Source organism: Microtus pennsylvanicus, chromosome X (genome assembly GCF_037038515.1).
Source record: "Microtus pennsylvanicus isolate mMicPen1 chromosome X, mMicPen1.hap1, whole genome shotgun sequence".
NCBI classification, from domain to species: domain Eukaryota; kingdom Metazoa; phylum Chordata; class Mammalia; order Rodentia; family Cricetidae; genus Microtus; species Microtus pennsylvanicus.
In genome coordinates this window covers 4,858,216-4,874,554 of record NC_134601.1, presented here as the reverse complement: position 1 = coordinate 4,874,554, position 16,339 = coordinate 4,858,216, and the positions used below count along the sequence as shown (strand labels likewise).

At 42.5% G+C, this 16,339-nt stretch overlaps 1 protein-coding gene across 13 annotated transcripts in view; it reads left to right on the top strand.

Annotated features, from left to right (window-relative positions):
* Positions 1–16,339, top strand: part of Arhgef6 (Rac/Cdc42 guanine nucleotide exchange factor 6) — a 127,918-nt gene that overhangs the window by 96,287 nt on the left and 15,292 nt on the right. For all 13 annotated transcript variants that reach the window (XM_075958941.1, XM_075958940.1, XM_075958939.1 and 10 more), the window contains 4 exons: positions 7,136–7,274; positions 10,262–10,321; positions 12,332–12,478; positions 16,050–16,136. In XM_075958941.1, coding sequence (XP_075815056.1) covers positions 7,136–7,274; positions 10,262–10,321; positions 12,332–12,478; positions 16,050–16,136 — 433 coding nt within the window. The remainder of the gene's footprint in view (positions 1–7,135; positions 7,275–10,261; positions 10,322–12,331; positions 12,479–16,049; positions 16,137–16,339) is intronic.

Genomic DNA, 16,339 nt, shown 5'->3' with positions numbered 1-16,339 from the left:
CACAACTGCTGTTAACTCATGAATGCAATGGCCCTGTCATTCTACATTTTTAAAATCACATTTATTTGTGTGGCGGGGGTGAATGGGAAGGCAGGGGACATGTGTGCCACAGAGTGTATGGAGGTCAGAGGACAACTTGCTAGAGTCTCTCTTTCATAATATAGGTTCCAGGGATTAAACTTAGACCATCAGGCCCATCAGGCCCATCAGGACTTATGCCAAGTACTCTTACTCACTGAGTCATCTTACTGGCCCAGGATTTGTGTGTGTGTGTGTGTGTGTGTGTGTGTGTGTGTGTGTGTGTGTGTGTGTGTGTGTTGTTCTGAGACAAGCTTTCATGGAGCTCAGACTGACCTGGAACTCTAGGACTCACCATGTGGTAAGGAATACCCTTGAATTCCTGATCCTCTGCTTTTACGCTGTTGGAGTGATGAAGTACCTCACTTTCACTAATGAGTTTTCTTTTTGCTTCCGTGTGCTCAGTACTTACTCAAGTTTTTCTCAGCTTGAAGAATCTCCTTTAGCATTTCTCACAGGTTCAGTGAAGATGTGTTTCTTATGTGGTTTTTCTATGTGCAGTTGACTTTATTTCAGTTAGGGGAGCAACAACCACAGGATGCATACATTTATCCTGTCTTCCTTAAGTGATGGAGGTTACTTCTATTCTTTGCTTTTATATGTGAATATAAACTTATATCTAAATTTATTTGCTTTCAGCCTGAATATCCTTGCTTAGTGTTTCTCGGAAGGTAGCTTTCCTAGAGAGGGAGTCTCTCAGCTTGTGTGTGAAAATGCTTCTGTTTTAAATGGTAGTTTGGGCGGTTGTGGAAGTCTGGCTTGGCAATTTTATTTCTTTCAGTATTTTGAGTCTGTCAGGCCATTGCCCTTTGGCCCCTGTGATTCTGCTGTAAAATCAGCTTTTAATATTACCCAGATTCTACAGTCCATGGTGTGTTGTCTGTCTCTTGCTGCCTTTTTTTTAAAAAAATCTTTTGCTCTTTGGATGCTTATTCTTTGGGGTGGGGGCACGCCATTTAGCTCCCAAATAAATCACATGGAGTGTAACGTGTGGGCCTGCTTGTTGGCGTTTCTATCCTGCCCAGTTCCCACAGCCGGTATGTCCCAAAGAAAATCACACAGAGGTCTACATAAGTCATTAATGGATTGGCTCATTAGCTCAGGCTTCTTATTAGCTCTTATAACTTATATTAAGCCATTATTCTTATCTATGTTAGCCACATGGCTCAGTACCTTTTTCGGCAGGGCAGGTCACATCCTGCTTCTTCGGTGTTGGACAGGACTGCCAAAAGAGCTTCCTTCTTCCCAGAATACTCTTGTTCTCATTGCCCCACCTCTACTTCCTGTTTGGTTGTCCAGCCTATACTTCCTTCCTGGCTACTGGCCAATCAGCATTTATTTAAAACATAATTGACAGAAAATATAATTGTCCCACACCAATGAAGGCTTATGTCCAGTCTTAGCTTGCCTTGTTTCTAGCCAGCTTTTCTTAATTTTTCCCATCTTTGGCCTCTGGGCTTTGATCTTTCCCTATTTCTGTATGCTGGAGAGTGAGCACAATGAACATCTCCTGCCACCACCCTGAAAGTAGAACTTGCCACCACTTTCTTGGTTTCCTGATGTATGTATGTATGTATGTATTTATGTATTTGTGTGTGTTAAAGAGAAGGGGGAGGAAAAGAGAGAGCATCTGCACAACATGAAATCCAGACAAGGATATTGGATCACTCAGAATTCGGTTACAGGTATTTCCTGGACACCCAGCTTGTTACCTGGATGCTGAGGTCTGAACTATGGGACTCACAATTCTGTAACAAGCAATCTCAACCACTGAGCTATCTCTTCCGTCCCACCATTCACCTTTTAAGTCTATATGTGCCTTTGCCTAATCTGATCCTAATTTTTTTTTTTACCACTTTTATCTTGTTCCAATTAGAAACTTCATTGCAGGACAGGAGTCACCTAACATGTAAACGTCAGTTGTCTTTCTTAATGATTAAATGAAACAGTGTACACAAAGTGCACAGCACATAGCACGAAGGACTTGATACCATATGTGCTTTATACACCTACATTTCTTAATGAGGGACTCCTATAAGGAACATTACAAATTCCTTTAATCATTATGATTTCAAATGTGTTGCATGATTATTTTAAAGATTCTCTATGATTTTAGGAATTGTAAGACTCGGTTGGCTTGGTTTTGATTAGTGGTGCTTTGTGGGATTTTGATGACACATAATAAACTGATAGAAGGCTCACTAGGGTCTTCGAGGTGCTAAATGCCTTTCTTCTGACTTATTTACATGTATGGGATGAGATTATATTTGTGCTTTGAATACAATCTCTGCAATTTTGCATGCATCTATTGATAACTCAACATGAGACACAAGGCATAGTTGAATGAAATTTACAGAAGATTCCGATTAAAGTCTTACTCTGATAAGGGCTTCTACTGATATATGGACATTAGTGTGTTTCTCTTTGCCTTGTCAAGTTGTCGTGCTCACGTGAACTTCTCCCTTTGGGTCTGTAGGTGGCAATATCTAACCAGAAATGCTCACATGCAATTGTTGACCACAAGAATGCATTCGGCCTTCAAATTGGATGATTACATACAGATGCCCTGTTTAAAATGTGGCGGAGTGTTGCCTGAGTTTGAATACATAATCAGACCCCAGCTTTGCTAGGCCCCCCTATTTACATATGTTTGATCGGCTGCCTCTGTTTTCTGTGATCCACTGGGTGAGGTCTTCTGGGATTTCCCCTCTCTCTCCCCTGCTGACTTGCTAAGGTACCTTTCTGGCTCTTCTTGGGAATAACTGCTCCTTTACAGAAATACCCACTTCTTCCCCATGCTTTGTTATATAGTACCTGACCATCCTCTCCACGAAGGAGAGGGTTAAAAGAGAGAGCCAAGAGAGGAAGTGTGTGTGCTCACACAGCTCTGGAGTACATCTCCATTGCCGTTGCCATGGCTACCAGAGACACCCGGTGTACTTTTCTCCTTGTTAGTTTTCCTCACCCTCTCTTTACCAGATTGCTAGCAATGATAATGTTGAGAAAATCCCCCAAAGAACTAGCCGTTTGCTCTATAGACACGGAAGACAGGAAACAACTCTAAGCCTAAAATAGTGTTTTCTTTGTGTCTTTGAGGAGTCAGGACTAACTAGCAAGCCGCACACAAAAAGTGGTGGGGGCAAAAAAGCAGACAAATCGGGTATGGTGGTGGTGTGTGTTCCTGTAATCCCAATATTTGGAAAGTAATGGTAGGGGAATCAGGAATTGAAGGCTAGCATGAGCTATGGGAGATTGTATTTCTAAACAAACAGAAGCATAAAACAAGAAACTGGAAAATGGAGAAAGGAAAATAGGGATCATTCAACCCAAAGTAAGCACTGCCCCTGTGACTTCTCCACTGGCCAGAAGTCAAAGCTTCCCATTCCTCATGCCAGGGTACCACAGTTCCAAACAAAGGCTCTTGAGGAGGAGGTAGGATGGGGAGGAGTCATTGATGAAGTACTATGTTAGTGTTGTGTTCATTCAAGTTCAAAGTCTGTGTAGAGATTGCACAGAAAAGGGTTTTGACATTTCAATTGCATGTGTGTGTGCATGCATATATGTGTGCATGTCCGTGTGTGTGTGTGTGTGTGCATGTGCGTGTGTGTGTGTGATACACAACAGCCCAGGTGTAGAGGTCAGAAGACAGCTCTCAGAGTTAGCTCTTCTTTCCTCTGTGGGTTTTGGGGATTTAGGTATCATGATTATACATTTGTAAATTTTATTTATATATAATACATATAATATTGATTCGCATATTAAGTTTATTTGTGTAAGTAAAGTGTGTCTTTTAGAATTAATTTATCACAACAGGCGTTATTTCTATAAAATAATTTGGTTTATTTTGTTAGTGACATTTTCTTTTCTCACCAATAATCAGTTTTAGTCCAAGACAGTGTCTCATGTTATTTTTCAAAAAAAGTTAAATTGCTTTATAATATTTACCAAGCCTAGGAATTAGAATGCTTCATGAAAAGTACTGGCACAGTGTCCACGAGCCTGTGCTATTAATTGCTGCAACTCTCACTGCAATTAGAGCAGAATATGGAAGATTGGCAGTCATTTAGTCATAGAAAGAAAACACAAAGCTTATTTACCAAACTGAAAAGAAATTAGGAAAGCTATTTTCTTCAGATTACATGTCTGCTCAAATGCACTTTCTTAATTATATTTTGTAAGTGATAACTTTTATCTCTTTAATCTCTTGGTTGAAAATTAAACATCAGTTGATTATCCATTAAGCTGCACATCATGGGTCCTAGGAAATTTGAAAGATGCGATTCTAGCCAGGTGTGTGTCTTGAAAAGGTAGTAATAATTCATCTTCTGGCTGAAGATGACCAAATCCCTTCCTTTAGAGAGGCAAGGTCGTGGTGTGGACAAACTCTCACTAGCTGCTGGCCCTCCTGGGCCTCAGGTTTCTCAACTGTAAAATGGGAGAAACACCTATACTGAAATCCTTAATATAAAATGGTAGCTTTACAAATCCCATCAGCTTCAACTGAGCAGTTTTATTAGGACGTAGGTTTTATCTGGTTTTGTTTTGTTTAGTTTTTTGAGACAGGTGTAGCTTTGGTGCCTGTCTTGGAACTAGCTCTTGTTGACCAGGCTGGCCTTGAACTCACAAAGATCCTCCCTCCTCTGCTTCCTGAGTGCCGGGCTTAAAGGTGCACACCACCACTGCCCGGCTATCTGTATTTTTTTTAAAGATTTCTTTTACTTTTAATCATGTGCATATGTGTGTTTCTATATGTGGGATGTGTGCATGAAAGTGAAGGCGCCCATAAGGTCCAAAAGAGAGTGTCAAATCCCTTGAAGCTGGAATTATAGGTAGTTGAGCTGTCTGATGTGGGTGCTAGGGACAGCTCTCGTCCTCTGCAAGAGCAGTGGTATATACCATTAATTGCCAAGTCTTTCTCCAGCTTCTGCTTTTATGTTTTCTGGATGAGTTACTCAGGACTCACATTCTGTACAGTACTTTCCCTCAGCTGCCTGTAGAGCATGGTTGGGGAATGGATATCCTGGATAACACTGATGATTTGATGCGATCGTTCGGTTGTGACCTAGCTGCCCCCAAGGCAGCCACTCTCAGGCTGTTGCCCCCGACACACACATGGTACTGCATGGTCAGGGCTGCTATTGTGGTTGCTGAAACTGCATCCTCAACTGCATCCAGAAACCTGAGGACAGAGAGTTCGTTCTTAATAGAGAGCACCATTTCCAACCCCATTTGCACTCAATTGCTGATTGTGAGTTTCTCTGAACACATTTCACAAGCTGTAATAACACTGTAGTTGGGGACCACTATGCAAAGTATGTTCCAGAAAAGGAATTTGGCCACGTTTTAGTAGAGAATTCTTGTTTGGGGTGACAAGGAAGGTTGGTGAGGCCAGCAGCCGTCTCAAAAGTGAAGACTATCTTGTAGGCACTTGGACGTTCTGGAGTGAGAAAGCTCTGATGCTGAAGCACCTTCTTGCGGGATGGTGAGTGGGGACAGACGGGAAGCCAGGGAAACACTCGACCTACTGAACTGTGCTAGATGGGATGTGGGGTATGAGGAAGGCTTGGACTTAGGCAGTAGTACTGGGAATGGACAGGAATAAAAACACCCAAGGAAATCTGGATATGTACAGGTGACCAAGGTGTAGTAATAGGGGCGGCAGCGGGGCTGCGTCCCCAAATCCCCAGCCGCCTGGCTCGGCTAGCTTATGCCCCAAATAATTACACGGACACTGTATTCTTTTAAACACTGCTCTGGCCCATTTCTAATCATCTGTGTAGCGCCCCTAGGTGCGCTTACAGGGAAGATTCTAGCCTAAGTCCATCCTGGATCGGAGCTTCATAGCGTGCGTCTTCCCTGGAGCAGGTAGCATGGCGTCTCTCCTGAGGCGTCTGCTCCGGAGAGGAGAGCTGCGGAGTCTGACCTCACTTCCTCTTCCTCCCGGCGTTCTGTTCTGTTTACTCCACCCACCTAAGGGTGGGCCTATCCAATGGGCCTAGCAGTTTCTTTATTGCTTAGCCAAAGGAATCAACAAATTGATATATGACACTCCCACATCACCAAGGGGGTTAAGTGGTCAAGGAAGAAAGCAAAAGTTTCTAAATAAATTCTCAGAAAGTAGATTCCTTTCTTTCTCTCAGTTTTCTTCCCCCACCCATCTCTCACTCTTCCATCTTTCTCTTCCTGCCTCCCTCTGTCTTTCTTTTCTTCTTTTTCTTTCTCTTTTTCTCCATCCATATTCCTCTTCCCTTTTCTCCCTTTCATTTTGTTCTTTTCTACAGAATCTCATTCTTTATCTCAGTCTGTCCTAGAAGTCACTAAATAGCTTAGGATGACCTTGTAGCTCAGCCTGACTTTATTCCATGGAGATTCTCCTATGTCCTGTGCTAGGACTACGAGGACCACCACACCTAGTTCACTATCAAATGGCCTTGCAGTCCCAGACTTTGTTGATAGAAACAGAGAGAAAGCAGCATCTGAGATATGCATGGTTTTAGGGCTCAGCTCATGAAACAGACTTTGATTCCCACCAATATGCTGTCTTCTGGAAGTGTTCAGGTAGCCTGCAGAACTGTATTAAAATCCTAGGCAAAATGACTATGTGGTTAGTCACAGCAATACCCTGCTGCCTGAATATAGCTTTTGTTTCAGTCGCCCGAAAGGGAGGGTTTACTGAATGGTCAATCTGGGCATTAGACCAGCAAACAAGTAGAATGTTAACATTCTATGTTAACCTCAGACTGATGTCATCTGATAGACTCTTCACCTTATCACTTGGGTACAGCCTCCTTAAAGGTGGGGAATTTACATTTTGCTCATTGCTGTAGAACCGTGTCAGGACAGTCTGCTTTCCAGTAGATGCTCAATCAAGGATCCCAAGTGTGGCCTACCACCATCTCCTCTGTGCCGGGCACGGAGCTAATGGCACTGGAGGGATGGATAATGATCAGTTTCATTGTGCAAAATATACTAACCCAGTAAGTCAATGCTGACATCAGATGTCCAGCCGTATTGAAAGTATGTACCTTTTTCTTTTTTTTGAAAAAACAAACTATAGTGATGATCTAGAACGATTCATGGAAAATCAAGGTGCAGCCAGCCCAGGTGTCCTCATTTTAACGACAAGCCTCAGCAAGCCATTCATGCGACTGGAGAAGTATGTTACTCTCTTGCAAGAGCTGGAGCGACATATGGAGGTAAGGGAAAGCAAGCTTCAGCAAGGTCCTCTGCCCACTGGGGTCCTGTGTGCTGCACAAAGCAATGCTCTGCCTCCAGAGCAGCTTTGTTACAAATCCAGAAAGCATCTTGGTTTCCAATGCTTCTTGATCTGATCTTCCGTCTTCCCCAAAGATCTCCTAATTTTCCTCTTTATGCAATAAAAGATGGTCCTCCTTCTTTCCTGCTGCTCAGTTATAGTACCCCGCCTCTTCACTCATCTCTTCCAGGTCTCAGCCCTGTTGCTTCCCTCAAGACTATGCTCATTGATTGACTTAGGTTTCCTTTTGTCATCTTGTCTGTAGAGCAGTGGTTCCCAGCCTTTCTAAGGCTGTGCCCCTTTGATACAGTTCCTCCTATTGCCTCAACCACAAAATTATTCCATTGCTATTTCATAACTGTAGTTTTGCTACTGTTGTGAATTGTAATATGAGTATGTGATATTCAGGCTATCTGCCATGTGACCCTAAGGGAGTCTCAGCCCACAGTTGAGAATTGCTGCTGTAGGTGATGGGCCAGTGGCAATAAGACCTACGAATCTCTATTGTTCTGGTGCATTAACTAGCATTACTGTGATAGGAAAAGCACACCAACATCAGAAAACATAAGGAGCGACCAAAAAATGAAATATAAAAAATGTTTGTTGCAGATAGGAACACTGTAGACATTTGCGTTTCTGACCCTGGCATTCCTTATAAACGGGTCCCATACTCCTGTATTACTGGGCATCAGTATGTCTACAGCAAAGTCCACTCACATTTTTGTTCATGAACTTAAATGTTATTTGTGCAAGTACAATCTTTTCTAAATATTAGAAATTGCAACAAGGTCTGATCATTGAAAATTAAGCACCCAGATCCCGTTGTGAGTTTTCAAAGCAGGCACATTGCCTTGAACTGTTCTTTCCTGATCTTGCATGGGGTGCGGAGGCGTGGGTGGGAAAGACTGTGTTTACCCTAGTTGCTCTTCCTGTGTCTGGAGAAAGGGGTTGAGGTTTTAAAGGGGTTGGTTATCTTTAAAGAAAACGGTTCCATGCTGCGGTTCTTGTCAGCGTTTGTAAAGATTGAAAGCGCCCTCTCTGAGTGAAAAGCTCCTTCTCAGAGCATTTGAAGTGCCCAAAAGTTGGAGGGAGTTGGGAGCTGGTGGGTAAGGGTTGCCAGAATGATATTTCAGCTGGGGCTTTTGTTGACCTCGGGATGCCTTTCCGTATGCTAAGCCAGTTCGCCAGGGCCTTTGAGGTTTGCCCTCTCCCTTATCACAAAAATTCAGAAACTGTCACTTCTCACTGCTGCAGTGGGAACACAGCTAAGCTGAGGAGTAACACCCAGGCCTTCAAGCTCCTCCTACCGCCTCCCTCACCGGCTTCTGGCCCAGTTTCCATTTGGTCGTATTTCCTTTGACTTCCTTCCGAGTGCCACTGTCAGAGGAGTGTACCACTAGGCCAGCGCCATCCAGGGTTCTCATCACTTGGTAGGATAAGTTTTACCCTGGAAGGATGCACACTGACTTTCTGTGAACAATCCTGCCTGTGGACTAGAGACTCAGGTCTCTAGTTCTGCTACCCTGTTTTCTACCCAAGACTGGATGAGCAGAGTTGGCCTTCTCATTTCTCCCGCTGAGTTCAGGGGTAAGCGTATACATCCCTAGGTGACAATGCCTGGCATATCCATGTTCCTCGACATTAGGTGCACTCTAGGATCAGTGGTGTCCCTCAAAGTGACTATATTAATTATTAAATAGTATTTTTAAAACAATTTTTAAATGTAAATATGTTTTTACTGCATTCTTTTCTTCCCCCAAGTTTTCTCCCCTTTCCTCCCCATCCAACTTTAAGTTCTTTTTCAAAAAACAACTCCCCAAGCCCCTCAAACCTAGAAAATAAAATACAGCAACCCCTAAAAGAACAAAACAAAACCGTCAAACTAACCAAATAAAAGCACACAAAACAAACTGTGGAGCCCATTATTTCTTGGTTATGGAAATGAGAAATCTTACCTCACTAATGATACCTATTATGATGTTACTAAATATATGATACATTATAAACTATCTTAAAAGTCTATTGTGCTTGGCTAAACACTGCTGCTCTACAAGGTGTATGTATATATGTGTATGAATACATTAAAACATTATCCACCATAAATATTCATAAGTTTTCTTGTTAGTTAAAAAGAAAAGATAATAGTAAACTCAAAGGTTATATGCAAAATAGTCAGTTGTATAATATGATAAGTTAAGAATTAAAAAAAATACCAGAATTTAGGATCTCAGTATTTCCAGTAATTAGGCGATTAAGAAATTTTCGGGGGCTGGAGAGATAGCTCAGCAGTTAAGAGTAAATCCTAGTTCAGATCCCGGCACCCAAGTCAGCCAGCTCACAACTGCCTGTCGCTCCAGTGAGCTCCAGAGGAATCCAAAGCCAAAACCTCTGGCCTTCTCTGCCACCTACACTCACATGCGTATTCTCTCTCTCTCTCTCTCTCTCTCTCTCTCTCTCTCTCTCTCTCTCTCTCATACTCTACCTCATATGCACAGATAATTAAAAATGAAATAATCTTAAAAGATAAGAATAAATAAAAATTCTTTTGGTTCATAGTTCCATGAATTTTAAGACAGGTGTGGATTCATGTAATCAGTCACCACCATAGTGAAGATATAAGACAATTCCATCACACACACACACACACGTGCACGCATACACAATTCTGCCTTTTTGTCCTTTTGTGGCCATATGCCCATCCCGCAGCATCCAGCCTCCTCTAATTCTGTTTTTATTATTTATTTTTAATTACTTCTTTTATTTTTGAGATTATGATATAATTACATCATTTCCTCTTTCCCTCCTCCCTCCAAACCCTCCCACATACCCCTTCTAGCTCTCTTTAACTCATGGCCTCTTTTTTCATTAGCATTGTTACATGCATTTGTGCATATGCTGATATTGTTTTTCAATGTATTCCTTTGATAGGACACTCATCCGGACCATCAAGACATTCTGAAAGCAATCTTGGCATTCAAAGCACTCATGGTAAGTGACACTCTCAGACTATCGTTCTCCATTTTGTATACTTTGTTGCTGAAAGAATGGTCTGTGTGTAACAGTTCTTTCTTTCAGCAGAGGTCCTCTGGATGGAACCAATAAGCTCTCAGGACAGTAGTTCAGTGATTGTTACATTTGGCTTTGTTCTCTGCAAATCATGCTTACCTATGAAAGGCTGCCAGACTGAGGGTATAAAGCAATCACATTTGAAAGGCTTGGCCACATTAAGCATTGATGTGTAGGTGGGGGGTTTCCTTTTTTTTCTTTGTCTTTACCCCCATTGCTCACCTTAGGTATGTATAACTTGTCATTCTCTGATTGGCATCAATACTGGATTTCACTGTTTATGCCAAAATATGTGAATTCGTTCTTTGCATATGAAAAAAGGAATCTTTCCTAAAAGAAAAAACACATTGTACTAAAATGTAATTGCTTAATATAGATTGCTACCCGAGGGAGCTATCATCTTGCATCTCGAGAATCAAGGTTAGCCTGTCTCCTTGAACCCACTGATGTAAAACCTTTGATGCCATTTCAGAAGGGGAAAAAAACCCTTTATTTTGAGCAATGTGTTAAATTTAGATATATTTGACATTTCTAAAGCCTTCTGTGGGATTTGGACCAATGTTTAGCTTTTGATCCTTGCTAGAAGGTGACTACATAGCCCTCCTCGGCACTTCACTTTTATTGCTTCTGAAAGGTAAATAACCGAGGTGCCGGCGCTTCAAGGGAAAGCTGAAGAGCAGGCAAGGCCTTGGGATATATTTGCACCTGTTGTCAGGCAAAAGAAGCGAAAAATACCTACAGTCTTACATGGCTCAGCTCAGTACAACAGCTCACTCAAACCCATGGGTGGCGTGGCACTTGTTGCTACCTGGATCTCTTTGATGCATTCTTCTGTACATGAACACAGAAGACCAGAGGGTCCAGTTCAAAGTCAGAGCCTCAGTTACACAGTGAGTTCGAGGCCAGCCTGGGTTGCACGAAGACCCTGTCTGAACAAAGGAGACTAAAATACACCCCTCTAACAACAGAAAGCAAACGTGCTTCTTGTGTTGGAAAACTCGCTTTGATAGTGGTCATATGTTTACTGCAAATACATATGCTTAAAATCTGTACAATGTATTTATTCCTTAAAGTCTTAGCTAAATGATGCAACAGATTTTTTCCCAAAAAGTATTATACATTCATGTGGACAAAATAGCATAATGAACCATTTGCTTAGACTTCAGTTATTCATTTTGAAATGAGTACTGCTAAATTACTCTAAGATAGCTTTACTCTTCTGAAACAGGTTTTATATCCCTCTATATATTTCATGTCCCACATAGTATTGGCAGACTGTTTCCTTATTTGAATTTCCAATTTAGTCATCATGAAATCCACTTGGATTTATTTCCCCCCCAATCCCTTTAGGAATAAAAATCAGTTTAGTGTTTTGCTAGGCACTGTTGCCCCCTAAACAAAGTCAGGACAGTGCATGTGTTTCATGATAAACTCAGATGTGCTGCGACATAAAAAACATTCTTTTTGCCATTCTCTGTTTTTAAAACTCAGAGAGTACTTTCTCTCCATTTTTCTTATCATCAAGTTGATACCTTGTTAGAGAGTGAGCATAGATCATATAAATGAAATTATGTAGTAATTACAGCCCTATTTGCCCATGGCAGCAAAGGGCTGGTTGCTGTCTTCGCTCTACTTGATGGGACTCTGCGCCTTAACTCTCCAGACTCTTCACGGGGAGGGAGCGATAAGCCCCTTCTTACCGCTCCATCTTGATTCTTTGGCAAAATGGAAGCTCTCCTTTCTCCCTATAGCATTGAGAGGCTCAAAGCTATGTAGTGTATTTGTTTGTCTGGCAAGAGCACTGATGGTTATAGAATTCAGGGCAAGCAATAAAGGGCTTCAAGGAGTCAAAAAACGTACCTTATTTTGAACTTGCTTTGGGTCTGGGAGCTTTCCCCATCTCTCTTACCAGAATCACTTTTGCATCTGTAGGGGCAGTGCCAAGATCTGAGAAAGAGAAAACAACTGGAATTGCAGATCCTTTCGGAACCTATTCAGGCATGGGAAGGAGACGATATTAAGAGCCTGGGGAATGTGATCTTCATGTCGCAAGTGATGGTGCAGTACGGAACCTGTGAGGTCAGCCCTCGCCATTGCTGCTCTTATACTTTCCTTTCCTTTCCTTGTTCTTCCATCAAGGGCAACTGGGGTAGAGGCAGAGGGAATAGAAAATATTGGGTAACTTTGAGGCACATTTAGATGGCGATATCAACCGAAAAGGGTGGCTTATGGGATGCAGAAGATGGCAGCCACACTTTAGACCTGCTGGCTTTCACAAGACCCTCGGTGTCTATCTGCATGGAGATGCCCTGTGAGCAGCTTTTTATGCACTACGGGAATGTAGGTGAGAGGTCCGCATTCAGGACAGAGATTTAGACTCTCTGACAAATGTACCTTTCTAGAAAGTACATATCCAAAGAGAAGCACAGAGGTTGAAGATGGATTATTTCTCTTAGGAAGAGGCCAGGGTAGGAAAGACATATCATGTCACCTGGTATGATTTATTGGATGTTAGCATTGTCTCCCCTTTCCATAAACACCTTCCTATACTCTCTGATGTGCTTGTGGCAAAGATTCATTACTGTGGGTTGGTAAGCAATCTCATTAAAAATGCAGATACCCTGGGGAAGGTTAATGCAGTAAGGGTAACTATTAGTCATTCATATCTTTGGGATAAAATCCTTGGGTGAAAGGAGGGGGAAGCATTGTGGGACTCTGTAGGGGAATAGAAAAGAACTGGGGATTGTAGTGTCACTGAAATTCCTGGAGGAGTAATTGAAAGTGGCCAGCAAGCTTAGTGTTCTGGAAGGTTCAGAGGTCAAGGAGTGTGAGGACAAAAAGAAGCCATCGGATTTTGCTAGAAGGCAGTTATTGATGAGTTTGAGAAAGTGGGGGGGGGGGGGTGCAGTTAGCGAGGAATCAATGGAGAGAAAATGAGGGCAGCAAGTGATTTGGCAATAAGATGTCAAGAAATGAGATATTATGAATGAAGAGCCACATGGGATGAGCAAGGACCTTAAGACAGCGATGAACATATGTTAAAGGCAAAAGAGGAGGAACCAGTGAAACAGGAAAGGCTGCTGAAGAAGCGCAATGTCTGTGGAGGGGAAACGAGACAAGAGAAAGATGGGAGAGTTGTTCTAACATTTCTAAAGGTTCGCTCTATTCAAGTGGGAAGGAGATTGAGGAGATAGCTGTGAGAATAATTACGTCAAATGGGTTTTTTTTTTTTGGTTTTTTTAAGACAGGATTTGTTTTGTGTAGCCTTGGTTGCCCTAGAACTAGCTCTGCAACCGGGCTGACCTTAAACTCACAGAGTTACACTTGTCTCTGCCTCAGGATGGACTTTTTGTACCTATTAATTTTGACTCTGTTAAGGGGATCAGAGCGGCCCTATGTGTTAAGTTTATTTTAGTGCAATCAAAACCTATAGTTGACAATAATGCATTATAATAATCTTAAAAGAGCTAGAAGAGAGAGTTTCTTTTCACTAATAAGCAGTTTATCCATTGGTCTGTTTATCATGTATGCACATATGTGCATCGGGCAGAAGACACTGGGAGGGGTTGATTCTCTCCTTCGGCCACATGGGTCCTGAGAATTAAGCTCATGTCTTCAAATCATCCACCAGACCTGCTGGCAGATGAGTCGTGATAGCACCAGCCCACTGGCCCTAGAAAGGACTTTGAGTATGCTTGTCAGGAAGAATTGACAAAAGTTTAAGATAGAAGACACACTAATAACTTGGATTTGGTCATTGCATAATGTATAATGTATAATGCAATGCCACATTGTTTCTTATAAGTGTGTACAAATATGTTATGTGCCAATCAAAAAAAAAAAAGAACCATGAAATTGGGCTGAGGGTGAAGAGGACAGTGGATTTAGTATGCACAAGGCCCTGTGTTGTATTTCCAACATCATACACAGAGACCAAATAATCCACACCAGTTTTTAAAAATGTATTTACATCTTTGTCTTACACGTCATACAGTAACTATCTCTGTGTGTGTGTATGTGTGTGTGTGTGTGTTCATATGTATGCTTTTCAGAGGAGGCTGGAGGTTGATAATAAATATCTTCTTCTATTACATTCCAATTTTATTTCTTACTTTAACTGGAGCTTACCGATTTTTGTCTAGACTGGATAGCCAATAGGCCCCTAGATCTCCTTGGCTGTGACCCTGCAGCACTCAGTATTTTATATGCTTGCTGCTATGCTGGGCAAATACCTGTTTGCTAGGAATCCTAACCCAGGCCCTCATGCTTGAGCAGCAGTACTTTAGCCACTGAGTCCACAATTATCCTACTGTTAATGATTAGAAGTAATTTAATGACTGGAAATATTAGAAGACTATAAATTTATTTTTTATTTATTAAAAAATTATTTTACAACCTAATCTGTTTCCCCTCCCTCCTCTCCTTCAATTTCCTCTCCCCACCCTCCTTTATCCTCCTCCCCTCCTCCTCTGTTCCGAAAGGGGCAGGCCTCCCATGGGTGTCAACAAAGCCTGGCACATCAAGTTGAGGCAGGACCAAGTCCCTCCCCACTGCATCAAGGCTTGGCCAGGCAACCCAGCATGGCGAATAGGTTCCCCAAAGCCAGCTCAAGCACCAGGGACAGGTTCTGATCTCACTACTAGGAGCCCCACAAACAGACCAAGCCACACAACTGTCACACACAGGTAGAGGGCCTAGGTTGGTCCCATGCAGGCTACATTGTTGTTGGTCTGGAGTCAGTGAGCTCCCAGGATCTTGGGTCAGCTGTAACAGACCATAAATTTCTTATCTGCTGAAATCAGCTTCACTTAGCTACTATTGGAAGTAAAGTTATATTTTAGTTATGGGAATTTTGAGACAGAGTTACTTTGTGTCCGGAACTAGCAGTCACACTGTCCCAGAATCTGTGTGGGTTCCGATCCTCACACACTCCGGGAATAATCACATACTTGTTTGGCACTTTTGAGTTTTATCTTTTTATCATTTTATAATTCACTGCCAATGCTCAGGTCGATGACTAGGTAAGGCCTGTATTTTTTTATTTCAATAACATTTTTTTTCATTTATTTTACACACCAACCAGTTTCCCCTTTTTCCTCCTCTCCTGTCCCCTTCCCTCTCCCCATACACCCCTCCTATCCACTCCTCCTCTATCTCCATTCAGAGAGGGCCAGGCCTCCCATGGGCTTGCACAAGGCATGGCACATCTAGTTGAGGTGGGACTGAGCTACTTCCCTCACATGGAGGCGGGGCCAGGTAATCCAGCATGGGGAACAGGCTACCCCAAAAGCCAACTAAGTGCCAGGAAGAGGTCCTGCCCTCACTGTTAGAAGCCTTCCTAAGAGACCAAGCTACACGACTGTCACACACATGCAGAGGGCCTAGGTCGGTCCCTTGCAGGCCCCATGACTGTTGGTCCAGCGTCCATGAGCTGCCAGGAGCTCAGGTCAGATGTCTCTGTGGGTTCCCCAACCTTGACTCCCCCCGCTGGTACAATCCCTCCTCCCTTTCTTCCACAAGACTCTTGGAGCTCAGCATAGCGCTTGTCTGTGGATCTCTGGTAAGGCCTGGGTTTTGAAGCAGTGCTTTCGGGAGGTCCTAACAAAAATGGTTCAATGATTTCCCGTTCATGATTTTTATTCTACTTCAGGAAAAAGAGGAGCGATATTTTATGCTGTTTTCAAATGTCTTGATAATGTTGTCTGCAAGTCCTCGGATGAGTGGCTTTATCTATCAGGTGAGTAGCTCAGAATGAAAGAAATGAGCAGAGGCCAGATGCAAACAGGTTTCTCCTCAGACGTGATATAGGCACCATGGCATTTGGAGCTCAAGCCGGCAAAGGGAAAATGTTCGAAACCTTCCATAATGAACCTGCTTGTGACAACAGATGTTCTTGAGATCAAAGACCTTTGTCGTCACATAATCCTGTCCCAGCTATCT